This window comes from Rhinolophus hipposideros (assembly GCF_964194185.1).
Source record: "Rhinolophus hipposideros genome assembly, chromosome: 8".
Taxonomy (NCBI): Eukaryota; Metazoa; Chordata; class Mammalia; order Chiroptera; family Rhinolophidae; genus Rhinolophus; species Rhinolophus hipposideros.
Genome location: NC_138054.1, coordinates 82,859,279 through 82,881,273, shown reverse-complemented (window position 1 = coordinate 82,881,273; position 21,995 = coordinate 82,859,279). Strand labels below are relative to the sequence as shown.

The 21,995-nt window shown below is 43.0% G+C and overlaps 1 protein-coding gene across 8 annotated transcripts in view; it reads right to left on the bottom strand.

Annotated features, from left to right (window-relative positions):
• The window catches only part of UBR4 (ubiquitin protein ligase E3 component n-recognin 4), a 122,646-nt gene extending 104,984 nt beyond the window's left edge, over positions 1–17,662 (bottom strand). For all 8 annotated transcript variants that reach the window (XM_081057012.1, XM_081057013.1, XM_081057015.1 and 5 more), the window contains exons 1-13: positions 17,440–17,662; positions 10,430–10,527; positions 8,921–9,024; positions 8,012–8,141; positions 7,758–7,897; positions 6,984–7,086; positions 6,714–6,855; positions 6,440–6,564; positions 3,878–4,002; positions 3,221–3,280; positions 2,927–3,117; positions 542–641; positions 269–406 (exon numbers count right to left, since the gene is read on the bottom strand). In XM_081057012.1, coding sequence (XP_080913138.1) covers positions 269–406; positions 542–641; positions 2,927–3,117; positions 3,221–3,280; positions 3,878–4,002; positions 6,440–6,564; positions 6,714–6,855; positions 6,984–7,086; positions 7,758–7,897; positions 8,012–8,141; positions 8,921–9,024; positions 10,430–10,527; positions 17,440–17,615 — 1,632 coding nt within the window. In that variant the 5' untranslated portion in view covers positions 17,616–17,662. The remainder of the gene's footprint in view (positions 1–268; positions 407–541; positions 642–2,926; positions 3,118–3,220; positions 3,281–3,877; positions 4,003–6,439; positions 6,565–6,713; positions 6,856–6,983; positions 7,087–7,757; positions 7,898–8,011; positions 8,142–8,920; positions 9,025–10,429; positions 10,528–17,439) is intronic.
• Positions 17,663–21,995: the final 4,333 nt, after the last annotated feature.

Genomic DNA, 21,995 nt, shown 5'->3' with positions numbered 1-21,995 from the left:
TGGGCAAGCCCTGAAAAGGGAGTGTTTCCACGGTGTCCTCTGTGTTTAGGCTTCAGCATGCCCGTTAATCACCAAGCAGCCATATGTATCACAGCGCTGATAATCGCTGATTCAAGTGTTTGGAATCATTTAAGAATTCCTCTCATCTTCCAAACCATCACCACAAACCTGGCATTTACAGAGGTCATGGTGTACAGTCAGTCTTACTCCTTTTGAGAAGGTTATTACATAAGATCTTCCAAATCACCGGTGGCACGACCCCACCCACCTTCCTGTAGGAAGTTGAGAGTAATGTCAACAGCAGGTTCGTCAGTGGCACAGAGTCGATCAGCCGTTGAATCCTCTGGATGGAGGTGCTCTGAGCCATGATGCTCAGGACTGCAGGGGGACCTTCAGCCTCCCAACCCTGAAGGTAAACATCAAAAGAGAAGTGATGTTATGACTCATCCGCAATTAACAACCTGATCCGATGGCTCCATCTAGCTTACCCAGGAGTGGACCAGCCATCTGTGTGCTGATTCCTCGAGGACAATCCCCTCACCTTGTGCAGAGCCTCCACTTGCAGGTCTTGAAAGAGAGATGTTAATAGCTTGACAGCATGGTTTGCCAGTATTACTGACAGCACCCCAAATCCCTGATGCCTACAGAAAGAAAAAGGAAAACACAAACCTTAAGATGATTTAAAATAAATCCCAACCTCGAAAACAGTGGATCTTGCCATTTTCAGAATCTTTCAGAATCTACGGACCTTTCCCCAGACCAAAAAAAAACACAAAAAACAAAGTGCACAAACACACAAAATCTGCATGTAACTTCAGATGTGCACCATCTCCCTGAATCTCATGCCTAATGATCCACAGGTTTAGAATTCCAGGACTAAAAAAACTTACAAATCGATGGAATTTTGGAATTTAAATTATCAATTCAAAGCAATTGAGTCATGTAAAGATGCTGACATTTAAATGGTGACTGAACTTTTTAAAAGTCATTCTTCTGAGAGAAAAAGGTTAAAATTTACCAACTTCTATAAAATATCTGGACACAAACAGAAGAAAATAAAAACAAAGTTTTACCTTATATCTGAGTAAAATTTTTTCTGTCCAAATGACCACATGACAAAGGAGCAGTATATCTTATAACACAGTGAGCTCACGTAAATCAATAAGAAAAAAAGGACAAACACCAAAGAAAAAACCAGGGCAAAGGACACAGGCAAATGACAAAAGAAATACAAATGACCAATAAGTATGTGAAAAGGACCACAATCACACTAGTAACCACAGATACATGAATAAGAGCAACAGAATAACATCTTTCATCTCTGAGCTTAGCAAACATGAAGACTAACAACACTTACTGTCAAAGAAGACCTGGGGAAATAGGCATACGCACACATGGCCAGTGGGAATACAAATCAGAGCAGTTTGGCAAAACTTTTTAAATAAGTGCACCCTTGTCCTAACAATACTTCCAGGAATTTTTACCCTGGGGAAAACTAAACAAGTTCACAAAGATTTATGTTTTAGAAGGTTTATTAAAGCATGGTTTATCAAAATAAGAAATTTGGAACAACCTAAATAACTATTCAGTAAGGTAATGAGTTAACTATAGTATGTTTATATAGCAGAATACCATGTAATACCACAATTAGCCATTAAAAACGTAGTGTCACTGAAAAGATGCCTACAATATTTTACAACAGTGATCCTATTTTTGTAAACATATACGCACAGAAAAATGTTTGGTAGAATGTTTACCAATTTGGGTGGTAGAATTTGGGATTTTTTTTTTTTTCCCTTTCTTAGGTTTGTGACTCATATATTGTACATGTACCCTTTTTTAAAATCTCAAGAAACAACAGCCATGTACAAACAGAAACTCATACAGAGAACATTTTGATGGTTGTGAGACAGGAGGAGGGTTAGGAGAATGAATGAAAAAGGAAAAGAGATTAAGATGTACAACTTGCCAGTTATATAAACAGTCCCGGGATGTAAAGTACAGTATAGGGAATATAGTCAATTATATGGTAATAACTACAAGTATGCATGGTGTCAGATGGGTACTAGAGATACCCATCTGATTTATCGGGGTGATCACTTCGTAAGTTACAGAAATGTCTAATCACCATGTTGTACACCTGAAACTAACATAATACTGTTTGTCAACTGTAATTGAAAAATTTTTTTAAAAGTTATTTTTAAAATGTAACTGCTATCTAAGGTTATAAGTACCTTTTGGCCTTCTCGTGTTTCCCTTTACAATGCTACGAGTGAAAATAGACTCACAAAATCACAAACTGCTGTTCTCTCTGGAATGCACTCACCTCCCTACTTTGCCTCGTATCTACACTCATGAAGTGCTTAACGATGGGGATACATTCTAAGAAACACGTCACTAGGTGATTTCGTCATTGTGTGAACATCATCGAGCATGCTTACACAACCCAGATGATACCGACTACCACACACCTAGGTTACCTGCTACACCACTGTCGTATATGCAGTCAGTCACTGACAGAAATGTCATTGCGTAGCACATGACTATACTGCCAACCACCCCAATGGCTAGTTCAGATTTCTGCCCCATTAACACTTCCTTAGGGAAGCCTGCCATGATTTTTCTGACCAGGTCAAATGTCCCTCTTACAATACTCTCTAGATACAATTTGATGTATGTCTGCATGAATATCAACGTCAGGTCTCTTGGGAATATGTCTATTTTTTGTTCATCACAGCATTCCAGACTAACACAGAGTCTGGGACACAGTAGGTACTTAGTGAACAATTTGTTCATTGAGGTCCAGAATTTGACTTCTTCCTTGAACTCCAGACTATTAATGTGGAGATGAGAAGAGTTTAACTATCCCCATCAAAACAAAATGGCAGAGAAACAAGACAAGAGTGACAACCTAGGAGACACATACCCTTTTCCAGGCCCCAGTTTCGGGGAGCCCACTCCCTCTTTCGTCCGAGAAAGGATGTCTCTGACTCGGAGTGCAGCCAATGGATCTTTCTCTTTCCCCTTGTCAGCCAAGGCGGTAGGACTGAGGTTCAATATGAGGAAAAGGCTATTCAGCAAACACCAGGCACCCAGCAACTGGAAGTTCTGATAGTGCTGTTGAAAAAGGCACAAAAGAAAAAAATGAACACAGAGATCTTACAGGCTACAAGACACAAACACATCTTAGGGCCTACAAGACCAGAATGTCGCTTCTTACCTCACCACCAGCCCGGCGGGAATTGCAGATTGCTTGTCCAATCATGTCATAGATCTCAAGCTGTCCAATATCAAACGTACACAAAAATCTGAGCAAGCTGACATATTTCACTATAAATGCTAAATCCTACCCCAATCAATTTAGCATCAAGAGTCAAATATCCTCAAGTCACTTTCCAATGATACAATTCCATCACATTTTCCTTCATCTGCACGTGGTGTTGGCTCCCTCTTTTCATTCAGCTCACATGGCACCTTGAAGGGGTTCCCTCCACCAATCTAAAGCAATATGCCGAGGCTCAACAAACCCAGACAGCTTTCTATCACATTTATTCATCCCATACACTTAGCACTATCAGGAATTATCTTGAGTATTGTATGTCTCCACTAAAAGTACATTGATACATAGTAAATCAAATATATATGCCAAATGGATGACTCATCTTTCACAAGGTCCACGGCCACCAAAACGTCTCAGTGTTTTCTGCAGGGTCAACCAATCTGCCAAATACACAGGCTGAATGCCTACCTCTTAGACCTACTACCCAAGGGGAAGGGATTGGAGAGCACTCCATGTCCTTTCCTCTATCAAGACAAACTGGCCGTAGACCCACATTTGAACAATCAAGGCACCCATGTCCCCAGAGGCTCAGCTTACACATTTCTGGACAATCGTAGCTGCGTCACTCTCGTAGTCTTCTTCTTTGGAGCTCGTGGACCCTGTCCGCACTTGCTGTGCACTACCCACGTGAAGGATAGCCATGCAGGTTGCCACACTCACACCTGAAAAAAAAAAAAAAGGAGATGCAGAGATTCCAATCATGGCACTGTCACAAGAATCCACCAAAAGTGAAACACAAAAACACAACCCACCCACAAGCAATTCCATGATTTGATTACTGACAGTAGATTCCGTAAGGGCAAAAACTAAACATATGACACAGTCATCATACTCCTAGGTATTTACCCAAATGAGCTGAAAACTTCTGTCCACACAAAAACCTACACAGGTATTATAGCTTTACTCATTAATTACCAACAAATGGAAGCAATCAAGATGTCTCAGGGGAACAGATAAACAAACCGTGGTACATCTACACAAGGAATACTATTCAGCAATAAAGAGATGAGCTACCAAGCCCCAAAAAGACATGGAGGAATCTCACTTGCATATTCCAAGCAAAAGAAGCCAGTCTGAAAAGACTACATACTATATAGTTGGTTCCTACCATATGACATTCTAAAAAAGGTATATCTATGGAGACAGTAAAAACATCAGTGGTTACCAGGGGGTGGGGGTAGGGGAGAAGAATTACTAGATGGAGCATTGGAGATTTTTAGGGAATTGAAACTATTCTGTATGATACAATGATGATGGATACATGACATTACGCATCAGTCAAAACCCACAGAATGTACAACACAAAGGAGGAAACCTAATGTAAACTATGAGCTTCAGTTAATAATGTATCAATATTGGTTCATCAATTATAACGAATGTATCATTTTAATGCAATATGTAATTAAGGGAAACGTATCGGGGAGAGAGGGTACGTGGGAACTCTGCACAACCTGCTCAACTTTTCTATAAACCTAAAATTGCTTTAAAAATAAAAATCTATCAATTTTTAAAAATTTTTAAAGATTATTGAAGAAAAAAATCCCATGCTTAGTATTTCTCAAAGACATCAAGGCCAAATCACTTTCTTTAAACCAACTCCCCAGTGATCAAATTTCAACAAACCAAATCTGGGATCTTTAATGCAACTAAGAATGTTTAAGGAATCTTTAATTCTTATTGACTAACCACACTGACAGCCATGTGATATATAAGAAATTCCCTGAAAATTTTAATAAACCCAAAATTGAAAAATGCAACGGTCAAAGGTAGAGAACTAAGCAATAAACACTGGAAATGGGCTTGGCGAGAACACACTCTGACCCTAGGACACGTATCCTTAGCTTTCTTCTCCCACGGCAGCTGCTCTAGCTCACACCCTTACCATGTCCTTGCCTGAATGACCACAAATCCCTCCTGACGAATCTTCCTGCCTCCCATACTTCCCCACACCAAAACAGCCTGCGTGCTACTGCAGATATTCTTCTTAAAGTATAGCGCAGGTCATATCACACTTCAGAATCTGTGGTCCAAATGAGAGACTGCATTTCTAAGCCCTCTGTGATTGGATCCTACTTTCTTTCCAGCTGTGTAACACCCACTAATCAACACACACACACATACTCCCTAAACTCGAGAATACTTTTGGTCCTGTTTTCACCTCTGCCTAGGGATAGCCAAGCTATCCTATCTTCCCTACAAGATACATCAACAGAACTCCTTCATGACAACTGCCTTCCCCGGCTGAAAGTGCTTTTATCTTTATATCCCTGTTTGTACACAGAAAAATAAGCCGCTCAAAGAATTTAGAAAGATGACCGACTTCAGCAATTTCTTGGTGCTCCCAAGGTCGGGTTTTCCAGGCTATTCAAATCCTCAGTTACAAACCAAGTAAACACTGTAAATTGTTATACCTTCCAAGACACCCCAGGACTATGACATTTAAAACCAAGGATCAGTGAATTGGGTTAAAAAGTCACTGTAACAATAACTTCAAAGAAAGCAAACACCAGCTGTCAGGTCCAGCTAAGGCAGCATGATCAACAGGAAGAAAGGAGATTTTGTGGGAGCACGAAGAATAACATTCATCCTATTTATCAATAGAAACAAACACCACCTGTTCTATGAAGCCTCCCTCAAACCTGCTCCCACAGCAAGCCTCAATCTCCCCCTCCTTTGTGCGCCCTTAATAGTCTGTATTTCTCTTACTGCCTTCAGCATCTCCGGTTTCACATTCCACCGTGAGGGCCTGCCTGCTCTCCGAGCTCAGGTGGAAGCTCCCTGAGGGCAGGCATTACACACTGTTCACCTCGCTGTCCCCACAGCACTTGCTAGTTCGCTTTTCATACAGCAGACACTGACTAGCTGCACATACTATGAAATCAAATGTGCACATAACACAATGCCAGGAGCGGAACAACGGGACCACTGACAAGATTCCTACTGAGACTTCGTCTCACCGAGATGAACTCTGAGGTGATCCTTGGGGGAAGGGGCTAAGTAAAGGGGAAGAGAGCAGAGTACTCAGAAGGACCTCATGGTCTGCAGCAAGTACACGTGTGCTTGACTAAGAAAATGACACCGGGCAGAATAACTTCTCACCTGCATACAGACAGCTTAGGCTGAGGACTGTGACATCCTGCAGACGAGAAGGACTGAGAGGTTCCAACACAGGTAGAGACAGCGTGTCCAATGCCATGGTTACATCGATCACCAGTGAATGAAAACTGGAACGTAACAGAGAAGAACAAAAGTGCCTCTCAGAACCACATGCTTCTGTAACCTGGGAGCAGGCCTGCCATATAAAACTAGCCAGTGTATCTTTTTTTGAGAGCAGCATTAAAATGTGAAGTCTCTGCACCCTGGGGCACCTTACCCATTGCGAACAGCGGTGGCATCGGCCACTGTAGCAGGCATGATGAAGAAGGAATTGGCCAGCACCGCATCTTGAAACCGGTTGATGTAGCGTAGGAAATACGGCAGGTTCAAACAGACACGTAGGAGCTTCTCTGAGCCACCTAAGTCAATGAAAAGGCTTGACCTTACAAACAGGCCTGGCTGTTTGATCCTTTGCCACTTAAGGAATTTCTGAAAGCAGGGGAACCCGAAGAGGAAGCAGCTTTCTGACAAGACGGAAGAGTCTTACCCAGCTCCTGAAGACTAGCCACGTTCTGAGCTATGAACACATTCTTGGTTTTGATAGCAGAGGCCTGATCTGTGGATGACTGCTCATCGTTTTCTCCTTCCACCTGAAGAGAAACAAAGGATGTGAAAGGCCTCGCCTGATATGATAGATTCTGTTCACAGCTGCCCTGGAGCCCCGAACCAAACCACTGGCCACACAAAGGAGCAGCTCCAAGGATAATCTTCAGACTCTGCAGATAATGAGGGGAAAATTCCTCTCTAATGTTGGGGAAAATACAAGTTATTTTCCAAAAGGGAGAGGGAAATTATATAGCTTTCAAAAATATGTATCTGGCTGGCTGGTTAGCTCAGTTGGTTAGAGCACAGTGCTAATAACACCAAGGTTGCCGGTCCGTTCCCCGCATGGGCCACTGTGAGCTGCGCCCTCCTTGGGGAAAAATACACACACACACACACACACACACACACACACACACACACGTATATACATATCCCCCAACTACCACAGAGTGATGCCTTTTATGGAAAGCATGCTCTTTGTATTTATTTACATTGAGAAATATTAGAAGAATGGTCATCAAAATAGTAATAACTGCAGACAGAAGGAGTTGGGGTTTTACTTTTTTTTTTGGTTTGTATTCTTCAGTTTTTCCTACCATCGGCATGTATGTACATCATTTTACATCACAAATACAACACACATTTGTTACGTATTTTTTCCAGTATTGCGGCTGACAAACCCCCGAGATGAGGATACCTGGCTGAAGTAACTCACCGGGGTCTGTGGTCCTGTGGGCGGTGATGCTATAGTTCTAGGGTTAAAAACTGACGTCAGCTGGTTCAAAAAATTCATCTGTACCTCCTTCTGCCTCAGCTCTGGGCTTACTGGTGAGGCCAGATCTTTCTGATCTTCCACTGCAAGATATAAAAGCAAAAAGAGACATGAGGAGAGTGCCACCAAATGGCTAAACAGGAGAAAGCTGGCCAGGGAAGTGGCCAAGTAACCGGCTCTGGCCAAGGAACACTCACCATCTGAGAGTGTCTTCACTGTTTGTGGCAGCTTAGCCGATTTCATCATCGCTGTAAACGTGATAATTTCAGTTCTGTCTAGCCGGCTACAGCCAGTGCACAGGCCCTTGATGAGGAGAATCAAGTGTTTCTGAAAAGAAAACACATTCAGACATGCCTTTTAGAAGATCCTACTCTTCAGGGACTTCTAACTGGCCCAGGACCAATTTAGGGTCCTATTGAGAAATGCAATCTTAGGAAAACACACTAAAGCAGAAATCACAAGCTGATGGTCCTCCGATCATATGCAGCTTGCAGATTTATCTGACTGTTATTGTTCTCACAGAGTTGTTTTTAAATGTGAAGTTAATGTTAACTTTTAAAAACATGGAAGGTTTAACATACAAATCCAGATTTCTTATCTCTCTCAATAATTCACAAGATATATCAATGAGCATTTGAGCCGCCATTTCTGCATAGCAACAGTGAGCAGGAGCCAAACAGTGATTAGCCCCTTCATGGCTGGGGCATGCACTCGTCTCAGCCAGCATACTTAATTCATTTTATGGTACTTGCCTAGCCCTGTAGGCATGTAACTTTGGAATCCTGGAAAAAAACCTCTGCAGCCCTCTATACCCGAGATTGGCAGACCACAGCCCCAGTTCAGCCCACTGCCTATTTTTGTAAATAAAATTTACTGGACCACAGTTACACTCATTCATTTACTTTCTGTCTGTGGCAGTTTTCATACCACAAAGGCAGAGCTTAAAAGGCAACAGGGACTGGTTGTTCAGCAAATTATTTCCTCTCTGGCCTATTACAGGAAAAGTTTACCAACCTCTGCTCTATGCCATCCCTTCTCCACCGTTCCACTAGTCGGTCACAATCCTACCTCAAAATGAGGGCCAGATATGGGCCCATCACTCTCACCTGGGACACAGCACAAGCCTCATCTGGATTCTCCAGACGCAGGAGGGAAAACTCAATCAGGACTTTACAGGCTGCTGCCACCGACTGAAGTTGGTTCCGGGGAACTGAGAAAGTAATAAGCTTTACTTAACTTCAGACTTCTGTAACGCCCTTCAGCCTCACAGTCAATAAAGCAAACAAAACATGTATTGAGTTCCATATGTCCAACATTTCCAGTATCATTCCAGGACAATTATTCAGAACCAACAACCCAAGGGGCAGACAAAAGCATCTGGGCACTGATAACCATCAATTGCTTATAGATCAATTTATCTTACATTTATTAGACATTAAGATACTTATAGGAAATACATCACTGTAAGTACCAAGAACCTCAAATATATGAACTCACTTAATTCTTAAACCAATTCTATGAAGTCGGTATTATTGTTACCTGCTCTCCCTCCTTTTTTAACAGATAAGGAAATTAAATCAGAGAAGTTAAATGACTTGCCCAAAGCCACACAGCTGGAGTCAAATCCAGGAAGTCTAGCTCTGAAGTTCACACTCTTAACCACTAGAATATACTACCTCTCTTTCCCCATAGGTTCTAAATGCCTGTTTTATTTATTTTATTTATTTATTTATTTATTTATTTATTTATTTATTTATTTACAAGGGGCTTCCCACACAAAGTTTCCTCAAGCTAGAAGTGATTCTTTGACCAGTAGCCAGGGCTTATAGTAAATAGCATTGGACACTGGAAGATTATTCAGCAACCCTATAGCTTCCTTTCATTTCACTTGCTTAGAAACTATTTAAGTAAACAATTCATTAGAATTCTTCAAAACTGGGCCGGCCCGGTGGCGCAGGTGGTTAGAGCTCTATGCTCCTAACTCCGAAGGCTGCCGGTTCGATTCCCACATGGGCCAGTGGGCTCTCAAAAACCAAAAAAAAAAAAAAAAAAAAAGAATTCTTCAAAACTATATGAGTTAGGATTTTTAAAAAAAAACAAAAATGCAAAAATTCAGAGGAGTGGAAAATAAGGGCTTGGTCACTTTTTGGGTAGAAAAGTTTAAAAGATGAGGAACTGAATTTGAAATCGTTTCACATACCAGAGAACACAAAAGGAGAACTGACTCTCTCACCAAAACCAACTGAGGAATAGAGCCTTGGGAAGTGGCTGCTCACCCCAGGTCGGTATCCACCCATCTCCCCAACCACCTGAGAAATTAACACACTCGTAATTACATTTGTGCAATCAATAAATTGCTTTTTGTTAAGAAGGTTAGGCTGGTTAATTTAATGGGTTGTGAAGCAGGTGTCTACACCGAGTAGCTTTTAAATCCCTCTTGCTGGCCGAGGTAGAGAACTTCCAGAGTCTCATCACACTGACAACTGTCCCACTCCTGGGTGAACAGGTGAGGAATACAGGCCCCATTCACAATTCGTTCAGACACCCCAACGAGAGCACACACAACCCCCATATTGACAAGCACTCAGAAGGGAGTGCCGGAAGGGAATACTTACTGAGGCTGCAGACTGTGGTGATATAGTGTGTAGAAAGTGCAACAAAAGATGAGTAGAAGGGCTCATACTGCTTCTCGTGGTGCAGGATTTCTGATTCACTGTAAAGAAAATCATTCAGCCAAGATGTATTTATTTAGTAGTATATGCCAGATACCTTATCCCTGTGTAGGCATTATCTTACTGAATCCTTGCAGCAACCCCACTTGGTAGGCACTGTTATCATCCCTATAATCAAGACTGAGAAAAGCGAAGCTTAGAGAATTAAAAATAAGTACCTTGGTCCAAGGTATCTGGCGTAATAAGTGACAAAGACTAATAAGCAGGAAACATTTTCAAACTCACTTAGAATTAAGGAAATACAAGTGAAAACATAACAGGATACCATTTTGTCCTATATTACCAATTGGCAAAGACCAAAAGCTAATAACACCGTGTGCTAGCCAAAAGGGTGGTAGACCAGAGCATTTAAAATACTGTTAATAGGGATACAGATAGACCCCTTCAGAAGACCAAACAAGACTAGCCTACAATATGGTAACTTAAAAACAATCAGTAACTCAAAGGAAGAAATGATCTAATTGGTGCCTAAATCCAAAATGCACTAGGTACCAGAGTACTCCTCATCCCCAAACACTCCCTGGTAGGATACAGCTAGATCACAACAAATTCAGTGATTTTCAACCACAGCCCTGATCCTTGGCTGAGGAAATACATGCTCTTCTGTGAAAATCTGGAGCCCAAGTAGGTCTAAAGGCTGGAAACATTTACGGATACATTTAAGTCACTCTACCAACTCAGATGCTAATCCACAACTCATGAAACAAGCTGGCAAAGAAAAGACTAAAATGTATCTTAATAAATGAAAAAAACAGAAAAATGTAGCTAAATAGCTTCCTCAGTGACTTAATTCTCCAACTACAAGTATCAGCCTAGGAAGGGAAATGTAAACAGTCAGGAATCTACCCACTTGCCAAATCGACACAGGAGCCAAAAAGACAAGTTCAACATTCAGAAGGTGCCAATGTGAGTGATGAATCACCTCAAACAGCACTTAAGAGCCTGGCATTGCAAACACTTTGCTATTTGGGGATTTATCAAGGATAAGTGGGGATTTATCAAAGATCAGTTCCTTATCGTAGAACAACTCCTTCACCAAGAAAAAACATTTACGGAGCACTTCTGATGTGCAAGGATTGTCCTGCCCATCGATGGCCATTGCTCCCTATTAATCAGAGGAACGAAAAGGAAGAAACAAAAACCTGTCAAGCAAGTAGCACTCACAGTTTCTAGTGACCAACATGTTGGGAAGGGTCATATCATATTCCGCAGAAAACGCCCTACTGAATTCCCTCGCTTCTACCTCGTATACTTAGCTGCTCCTTCACTTCCACCTTTCCACTTCCTTCTGCATTGTCCTAAGCTTTTTCCACCCTGTAATTTGATGTATTTTACTGTTATTTACCTTCTTTGCTTCATTTCAAAAGTTCAGGGCTGCTTACCCTCGTGTTTTGCAGCTGAACACGTTTACCAAAACTAAGAGGAAAAACTGCCCACCCAAAGGACGAACTTAACTCTGTTGCTTTCATTCCCAGTCGGATAACGAAATGGATCCAAATACAGGAATAAACTCATTTAATTGCCTGCTTCAGTGCTGCCCCATTGTGACTGAACAAAGCCTACTTCCAGCCCTAGGAAAACACCACTGCCTTATTCCAATAAAGAAACAAAAATGCCCGTTGGGGAAAGATGGACACTGGCATAGGGGAAAAAAATCAGTGCTGTCCTGAGGTCCACTTACATTGTGTGCTTAGGCTAAACGAAGGCTAAACCCGGGGAAAGTTTAAAAGGACTTGAAAGCGGGAGTGGACCTGTGGTCAACGACAGTGTCCTATCTCCTGGTTTTAAAGAAACAAGTGTGTATGAGTCACCTAACAAAGACGTGCTGCCACACTTCCTTACCCCACCCTCATTCCCCAAGACTCTGACAGGCACCAAGACAGCAGAGGATGCAAAGACATGGGGATGTGGAACAAAGGCCAAGAAGTTAGGTAGGAAGGGGAAGAAGGAAGAAATGGAAGGCAACGAGAACACAGAGGAAGGAACATGAGGAGACTTTAAAAATCTGTCTCCTGGGAGTAGTCAAGCCATCTTTCCAGAACCTCTGCTTCTTCTGACAAACCTCCCAGCAACAGCACCACCGAGCCTGAAACAGGGCTCAAGAACTGGGCATCCATGTTCCACACAAAATAAGTATGATGCGGAGTACAGAGAGAAACAGCGGCTGGGCGGCCAGGTCAGAGAAACCCGCTTTGACATGTAAGTAAAAAGCACCTGGCGAGGGTCTGGAAATACCTAGCTTTTTAAAAATGACTACTATTAGTGTCAGGTATACAAAAAACATCGTGATGAGTCACTTACACGCTCACAAAGTGATAACCCCAAGTCTGCTACCCCTCTGACATCACGCGTAGCTCTGACGGTAACATTGACTATATTCCCTATGCTGTATTTCACATCCTGGGACTATATGGATATTGAGTTATAGTTGACATTCAGTATTATTTTAGTTTCAGGTGTATAGCGCAGTGGTTAGGCATTTCTATAATCTATGAAGTGATCCCCGGTAAGTCCAGTACCCATCTGACACCCTACATAGTCTTTACAACGTTATTGATTAGATTCTCCATACTGTATTTCACATCCCCGTGACTAATTTGTGACCACCAATCTGCACGTCCCATTCCCTTCACCTTTCTCACCTCTCCTTTAACCCCCCTCCTAGCTAGCAACCACCAGTTTGTTCTCTGTATTTATGAGTCTATCCCTGCCCTTTTTGCTCATTTATTCTGTTTAGATTCCACATAAAAATGAGATCATGTGGTATTTGTCTTTCTCTGTCTGACTAACTTCACTTAGCATAATATGCTCTAGGCCCATCCATGTTGTTGCAAATGGTAAAGTTCTCATTCTTTTCATGGCAGAGTAATATATTCCACAGTATAAATGAACCACAATTTCTTTATTAGAAAGAGGTAGAAATCTGATTCACCTCCCTTCTCCCTCTTAGATAACATACTATTTAATATCTTTCCTATACACTGTGGAAACTACAAAACCCTTTCATTTCATCAGAATCATGAACTCCCAAGTCCAGAATCCATTATGCTTACTTGTTTCACGATACTTTTAATCATGAAACAGGCAAGCACAATGAATACACGAATGAATTATATCAATCTATGTTTACTGAACACCTGCTGTGTGTCAGAGTATGTAATACATATTAACCAGAGAACTGAAAGCTTTCCGGTATGTCCCTCACACTCTTGATAAACCTGCGGGGAACGTGACACTAACACAGGGAAGCATGACCAGTACAAGGACCGATCTCACAATCATAGCCCATCGTGGGCTGGCCTCCTTCTCCTGTAGGTCAACCACAACTTACGTCCTACAGCATGTAAACTCAAAGGATGTTGGCATCAGTGCATCTTCTCCTTTTCAAGGTTTTTAGGAAATGACTGCATTAGGCAGTGGGGATGTTGTAACAACTTCCACCTTCCCGAGGAGGTCTCTCTGGCCTAAATTTCATCAAAATAACTGGGAAGCAGAGACTCAAAGAGGCTCACCACTAAGGAGGAAAGACAGCCTAGGGAGGACCGGCTCAGGGGAAAGCGGCTTTTTGTAATTTACAGTCAGGTTGTTCGGTGACAGCCATGCCCACCACACCTTACAGAGTCAAGAAAGAAACTGTGTATTCCACAGGATCTTAAAACATAAGGCTACATTCAGCAATTATACTAGTTAATCCCACAAATAGTAATGTGCCATTAAGCGAGTTCTGGCTCCAGTTCTGGTCTGGAAAACTAATGGTCTCTAGAAGACTTAGAACTTTAAAAGACATGCTAGCAACAGGCGATAGAAATGAAAATAAACTCCCCTTTAAGTAAAATCAGACATCTTTTTCTTTGAAAAAGCTAATGACACTTTTGAGAGTACCTTCCCAGTTTATCCATGCTAATCTATCCCTCCTTTGTTTCACAGTTTGGTTACAAAGTCAAACTTAATAGAGTCTGGACCTAGGAATTTTTTAATTTATTTTTTCTTCAAACCCAAAGGTCAATTCTAACTATAAAAGTATGAAAGAATAAGAAGGGACAGAAAACAGAATGACAGAGTACTGAGGAGTCTCTTAGGACATTTGTCATCACCCCCAACAGTCAAAAGGGAGGAATTCAATGGGTGAGCATGTTGCCAGACAGAAAGTAAGAGATGGCACGATGGAGCCAGAACGTCAAAAAGGGAAGCAGAGGGCGGCCGGACGGCTCAGTTGGTTAGAGAGCAGGCTCTGAACAACAGGGTGGCCGGTTCAATTCCCACATGGGCCAGTGAGCTGCGCCCTCCACAACTAGATTGAAGACGAGCTGCCGCTGAGCAAGGTGGGCAGTTCAATTCCCGCATGGGATGGTGGGCTGCGCCTCCTGCAACTAAAGACTGAAAACGGCAACTGGACTTGGAGCTGAGCTGCGCCCTCCACAACTAGATTGAAGGGCAATGACTTGGAGCTGATGGGCCCTGGAGAAACACACTGTTCCCCAACATTCCCCAATAAAATTTTTTAAAAAAGGGAAGCAGAGAGTAGCAGATTGCAACAGAAAAACAGAAGATCCCTAGATGCAAGGAAGAAAAACGTGGTGACAGGCTGAACAATAGAAAGACACACAGAAACTGCAGAGGATGGGAGCCACAACCACAAAAGTAAAAGTAGCAGAAAAAGTAGCAGCCTCGGCACCTAAATCTCTACCCCAGGAAGCTCACCACCACAGCATGTGCACAGGGCTGACTGTGACTTGCCCCCATACTCAGTGACCACAGCTCAATAGTCAACAAATATCTCCATAATTCTCACACCCTTATTACATTTTTTTTGAAAGGCACATGAAACTTGAGAAATACAACACTGACAGCCTGGTACTAATTTTTGTGCTCCAAACCCCGGGTTGGCATACACTGGCCTGCACGCCAAATCCAGCCAGTCGCCTGTTTGTACAATCCACATTTAAGGACGGTTTTTACATTTTCTAAATGGCTAGGGGGGAATCAAAAGAAGAATATTTTGTAACATTTAAGTATCATATGAAATTCACATTTCAGTGTCATAAATACTACTTTGGAAGACAGCCACGCCCATATGCATTGCATAGGGCTGCTTTCTCCATTGGATGGCAGAGTCGCCTGGTCTACACAGACTACCCGGCCTGCACATATTTACTATCTGACCTTTTACAGAAAAAGTGTGCCAACCTCTGCTCTACGCTGCTCTATAGAACACTTAATATGTTTCGTTGTTTTAACTGCAAAGAACTTGTAAGCTGCTTCTGGAAATTTTTCGTACCATATTCTTCTCAGAGAGGCTGGAGAGAACATATAACAGGCTTTCAAAATCAACCGCGCCACAAAAATCAGACCAGAGACTTCAAGGACCTTGCCTTCCAATAAAAGCTTGTGTTACTAAACAGTCATCAGTTTGGACCCCTTTTCTAAGCCAGGAAGGGCCACAAACAGGCAGTGCTGGACTATCTCAGCTAACACGGGGTGCAGGCGAGGTTACCATTACTTACGTGGCCAAATTCAAACCTAGTTTGATGTATTTGGCTTCGGCTCCTTCTACAGGTTAGAGAGCGTTGCTTAACTACTGTCGTTTAAAAGGCATGAGCCCAGAAAGCCGGACGTGTGGGAGGGTGTCAACAAATGACTTTATAACCTACTCGCCCCGTGACCACTAAAACATAAAAGCAAATGTTCTAAACAGAATGGAACACTGGCCATTAGAAGCAACGTGATGAGCATAATTCAGGAAAAACACCACTCATCCAAACGCCTTGAACAGTTAAAAAGAGGCGACATAATTTAAGAGTAATATCTCTGATACTTGATGACATCCCCAGCACATTCTTGGCTTAATAACTAGATACAAAAATCCATCTGTAAAGTTAACTGGGACGTTACCAAAGCCACCACTGTTTTATTACATAGGTATTTTTTAAAGGGCACCCAAAGCATCCCAAAGCTGACAGTAAGCACTGCAGCAAACAATGTGTCAAGCCATGGCACTTCCTCGAGTCCTACGTAGCAACTTGTAACCTTCTGGCTGACACTCCGACGGGCCCTCGTTCGCTGGAAGCCAACGTGACCCAGTTACAACCGGAGGCAGTTGCCGAAGGGCTGGCGAGAAAAATGAAAGTGAGACTGGCTGTCAAAGTCTGTGTGCCACCAAACCGACGGGAGAGCGCGCTGGGCGGGCGGTCAGGACGAGGCCGCGTGCTGACATCACCGCCTCCCTAGGAACATTTGTTACAAAAAAAAGAGAAAGAAAGAGTCTGCAAAGGTTTTATGGAGAGAAAGAGAACACGTCCTTTGGGAGGATGACCTCTCCGACGAACTCCCTGCAATGTGTTTCATCAAAGGCCGCCACAGTAAAAATGTACGGAATGTGCCACCTGAAAGTCACCCACGGTCCCCGGTGGCTTCAGCCGCAGACAGAGCACGTGCCCCCGCGACCACAGCAGCACGGAGGGACCGTTATTAAACTCGGCGGCCGGTCTCCGACCGACCCCGCGGGCTCCGCTCGGGCCCGGGACGGGGGACGAGCGCAGGCGAGAAATGCAAACTCATCACCGCCGGGACCGTCCCGCGGGGGCCGCCCGGGGACCACGGCCCGCCGGCGCGGCGCGGTCACTGCCACACGGGTCCCCCCGCGCCCCCCCCCCGAGAAGGCGGCCTCCAAAGTTTTGCTGGGGAGGGAAACTGAGGCACAGAAGGTGTCCCTGAGCCGGGGCAGGCACCCCGGACAGGCGTCGGCTCCCAGCCGCGAGCCCCGGGCCCCGAGGCGGCGGCGGCGGCGGGGGTGGCCGAGCGGCAGGCGGCGGCCCGGAAGGCGACCCGGGGACCCCACTCCCGCCCCTCCCCCGCCCCGCCCGCGCCCGCCCTCCGGGGCCGCCGCCCGGTACCTCTCGATGACCGAGGCCACCAGCTGCGGCAGCTCCTTCATCTCAAAGGCGGAATAGGACGCGGACAGCAGGGGCCGCACCGCCACCTCCCAGCCCGGGGTCGTGTCTGCCCCTGTCGCCGGAGCCCCGGGCGCCGGCGCCGCCGCCTCCGCCTCTTCGCCGCCGCTCGTCGCCATCTTCCGTCGTACTACTGCGGCTCCCTCCGGGGGCTTGCCACCGGCTCGGCGCCGCCTCCCGGGAGGGGGCGGAAGTGACGTCATGGGCCGCGTCAAAGTGCGCGACGCGCGAGGACGGACTCTCAGCTCTCCCAGGAGCCGCGTCGCGCGGCAGGGGGCGGGGCGGGGCGGGGCGGGGCGCGGCGCCTGCGCGGGACGCCGCGCTCCGGGCGGGGGCGGGGCAGCGTGAGCCTCCGCGCGTGCGCGCTGGGGGTTGGTCCTGCAGGTGGGAGGGAGCGCTGTGGCTTCGCGGTCCCTCGGAAAGGTGAGTTGGGCGCTTGGTTTCAGGTGGCGCGACTAGGGCAGAGCAGTAGACGCTGCGTCGCGGATATAGTAGCTCGGGACCGAGACAGCTGAGGACCAGGAGGCCGAAGCCTAATCTCTCACCCGCCTCTTCCCTCCCGAGTGCTCCTTAGGATAGTAACACCCCACAGCTTAAGTTTGCAAACTCTTTCTCCTTCCCACACTGCCTCGCTGGTATTGTGATCACTAGTAATTACTTGTTTCGCGCTGCAATCCCTTGTATGTTTTACCTACCCTCGTTCGTAGCATTGCCAGCGCGTATTTGCATCGCTCTCTCCATTTTGCCACGTTGAGATTCCATTTTTCCTGTGTTTCTGCTAGCAAAGAAAGAATGTAAGCTGTTATTCACAGGGCAGGATGTCTAGATTTTATCGAAACCCTGATCTGGATGCCAGATCTAAGAGGGAAGAGCAGTTTGATACCACGAAAAGCTGTGCATGCCCTGGGGACATTCTTGTGTCTGCGGTCGCGCGGGGTGGATGACGTCAGGCGCTATGCCCTCCGGCCACAGTCCGCCTAAATCGAGACCTCGTGGCAAGAACTGTGGACACTGTTTGAAAATCCTGAAGCCCTGACATTTCCCCCCAAGTGTTGGAGGAGCTCTTTTTGTTACCGGTGTAACGCTGATAAGTAAATTTGTACCTGGTGACCAGTCTGCACTTTTAGCAAGAAAAGGCCTGTTTTACATTAGAAATAGACTTCAGTTAAGGCCAGCCAGTCTCGGAGGAAAATGTAGCTTCAACGATAACGGTAGGGATTTTCATTTACTGTGTTACACATACCAGGGGATAATAACAGCAAGTTTCTTAAACATAAAAACGTGAAAAATGAATGGCAGGGGAAAAAAACACCTTTCCATGACACAGTAAATATTGCACTATTTTAAGATACTACACCAGAGCCCTAAGGAGATGTTTGGAGGCCAGGTATTTTACAGTGGCTCTTGGGACATTAATTTTTTTTTTTTTTATTCAAAGGACAAAATCAGCAAAGGTTCTCTTGGAGAGGTTTCAGGAAATAATAAAAGATCAAATGTTCCTGCTCCTCTCCTTCCACCTCCATCAGCTGCAGCTGGAAAAGAGAAAAATAATAAAAAGACAAATGCAAACTATCCCAGGGAGATTTGCACCTATACCTAAACTTATTATATACTTTTAATATTTCTGGCTCATAGATTTGAAGAAAGCACTCTAGGTAGTTTCTTTATAAATACCACATTAATTTCAGTATTGCAGGTTCTTGTGTTGCTACAAAGATTTGGAATGGCATCCAAATTCTAAATTTACGAGTAGATGACAAAAGAAAACAGTATAAAACAGTCTTCTAGATGAAACATAAGCTTCTAATACACTGATCCAGAAAATCAGATAGAAACTAAAGAACACTAATTTTATGAATTATTAACTGAAAGACTTAAAATACTAGTTCCCCTCTAATTTCAAATGACCAGGCAAAGAACTACAATTTTAAAAGTGATGAAAGAGATGATATAGTCATGTTACAGGAAACGCAGTGAAAGGAAAAATTAAGCAGCCATAGCTGAATGGTATGGTTTAATGTGGGAGTACAGACTAGGAAAAAGCCTGGAGACCTGCTGGGAGCTGGAAAGTACTGTATCTTGACACGAGTCATGGTTACATGGAGATATACACAATATTCATTGAGCTATATACTTGATGTGTATGTTTCAGTGGTTATGAATTATACCTCAGTCTAGAACCAACAACAAGAAGAGGTTAATGTCACTGCAGGAACCTCAAAAGCAAGAGATACCGGCATTTTTATTTCAAAAGTATTCCATCTGATACAGAGTTGCTTGAAATAAATCCTAATAGGTTCTTTGTGTTTGGAAACAATTACTGTATCTATTGTATATAGTATCAGTATATAACATGTACTATATATGCTGATAGTATATATTATAATGTAATATAAGACCCGGTCTTCTTGTACTATAAATAGTAATAGTTATTTTACTTATTTTACTGTAAGACTGGGTCTTATATTAATTTTTGCTCCAAAAGGCTCATGAGAGATGATTATCCAGCTAGGTCTTCTTTTCAGGGAAACACGGTAGCTCCCAGGAGCCAAAAGAGGTCATTCTGTTCTTGAGCTTTTACAAAGTTACAGGGACCAATAGTAAGTGTATGTTTTGTGGAAACTTCTCTCCAGCTTCTTTGTGGTTAATTCACAATGAACAAAGGTTTTTATTTTAATACTAAGAATATAAGGAAATAGAGTAGATGCCTTATTCAATTTAGTAATATGATAGTCATTTATAATCCACAATTATTGGTTATTTGCCCATAATAGTGCATTTTATATGGTAAGAATTTAAAACAAAACAAAACAAAATGTGCCTTGCAGCTTTCTTGCTTTAAGAGAGACAAATAACTTTGGCAATTGTGCAGGAACTAGAATAGAATGTCAGTTTTACAGAACAGCAGGAAGCAAGACTTAAACTGAAGGAGAAAAGAACATGATTGAAGTTATTAAAATTATAATAAGGTAAACATCTAAATTTACAGCAGTATCCAATAACCAACGTGAATTAATAACTGCTTGATTGATAGACTTCTACAAAATGAAGCTTAGATATATTTATTCAGCGTAAACCAAATAACTCATATAAGTTCAAAAATATATTACAAGAGTTTTGTTTTGAGAAATGATTTTTATAGTACTCGGATCTGCTAGTGCCATCTTTTAGGATTTGTAGTTTTTGGACCATCAGAGAGGAGAGAAGGACAAGAGAGAGAAGGACAAAGCAAATGTGGTAAAATGTTAACATTTGGGGAATCTGAGTGAAGGGTATCTGAGAATTTTTTGTACTATTCTTGTAATTTTTCTGTAAGTCTGAAATTGTATCAAAATGAAAAAAAACTTTGTAAATCCTTTGCTTTATGATTAGGAAAACAGTATAATGACATGTAATAGGCACTTAACAGAAGGAAACAGTATACATAGTCTAGGAAAAGTGGAATCCAATGATTATACTGTGTCCTTGGTACTGTGGGGGGTACAGAAGGGCTGTTCTGGCCTCTTTTGCACATAAATCCTAATGGATACTGTTTGTACTGTATGCCTATAGTAAAAAACATGCATCGGATCTCACCACCTATTTTAACGCCATAAAACCAGCACTTTAACTTATTATCCAGCCTTTTTCACAGGAGAGAATATATATCCCAACTAGCAGACCTAAGTATTCTAGTCCTCTTTACAATTATAGCCTGGATTGTCATCAATAAACTGGCTTTCTGGTTATCAGTTTCTAGTCTAGCTTATTTTATCACAGCACGTCGGATGTCACCAAAACCGTACCAAGTACAGTGGCGCTTATATAAGTGTGCCTTTGAAATGTATTTCTGCTTCCTTTCATTCTTTCGGATTGCATGTTAGGCAATAGTCGACAAGAGTATGCTTCAATATAAATCTGTGTTTATTTTACAAAGATGCCTTCCTAAATGCCCTCAGCCTCTGTACTGAAAAGGTACCTTCTCTGTATCATGGGTCAGAAATGTATGTAAGCCTTAGTGCGGTGAAAAAAATGGCTTCTCGGTTGGAGTCGGTCTCAAGTGACATCACACTCAAAGTCCTTGAAAAATGAGGAGGCGAATTGTATACATCCTTTATATTATAAATCCTTCCTGGAAAGATGGGCTAAGTAATATAAGACAGACTTGTATACTGAGAGTATTCAGTTGATCTCATAAAAATCTCTAATGAAGTAACACAAGAATTTCAACCCAGTGACCATAAAAGGGGGTATGGGAGACCCATGTTATTAATATGGAGAGCGCTCCATGATATACTAAGTGATAAAATCAAGTTGCAGAACATTATATGGTCTGTAGAGATGCATACCAGATTGTTCACTAGTTACCTTTGGGAAATAGAGGGCTGGGGAAGCTTTTCAAAGAGAGACTCAATTTTAATTTGTTTGGAATTGTTTAATAGCTTTTTTTAACTTACAGTCTTTTAAAATAAGTTGGTGACAAAAATTGGAAGTTCATTCATGTGAAGTACCAGTATCTC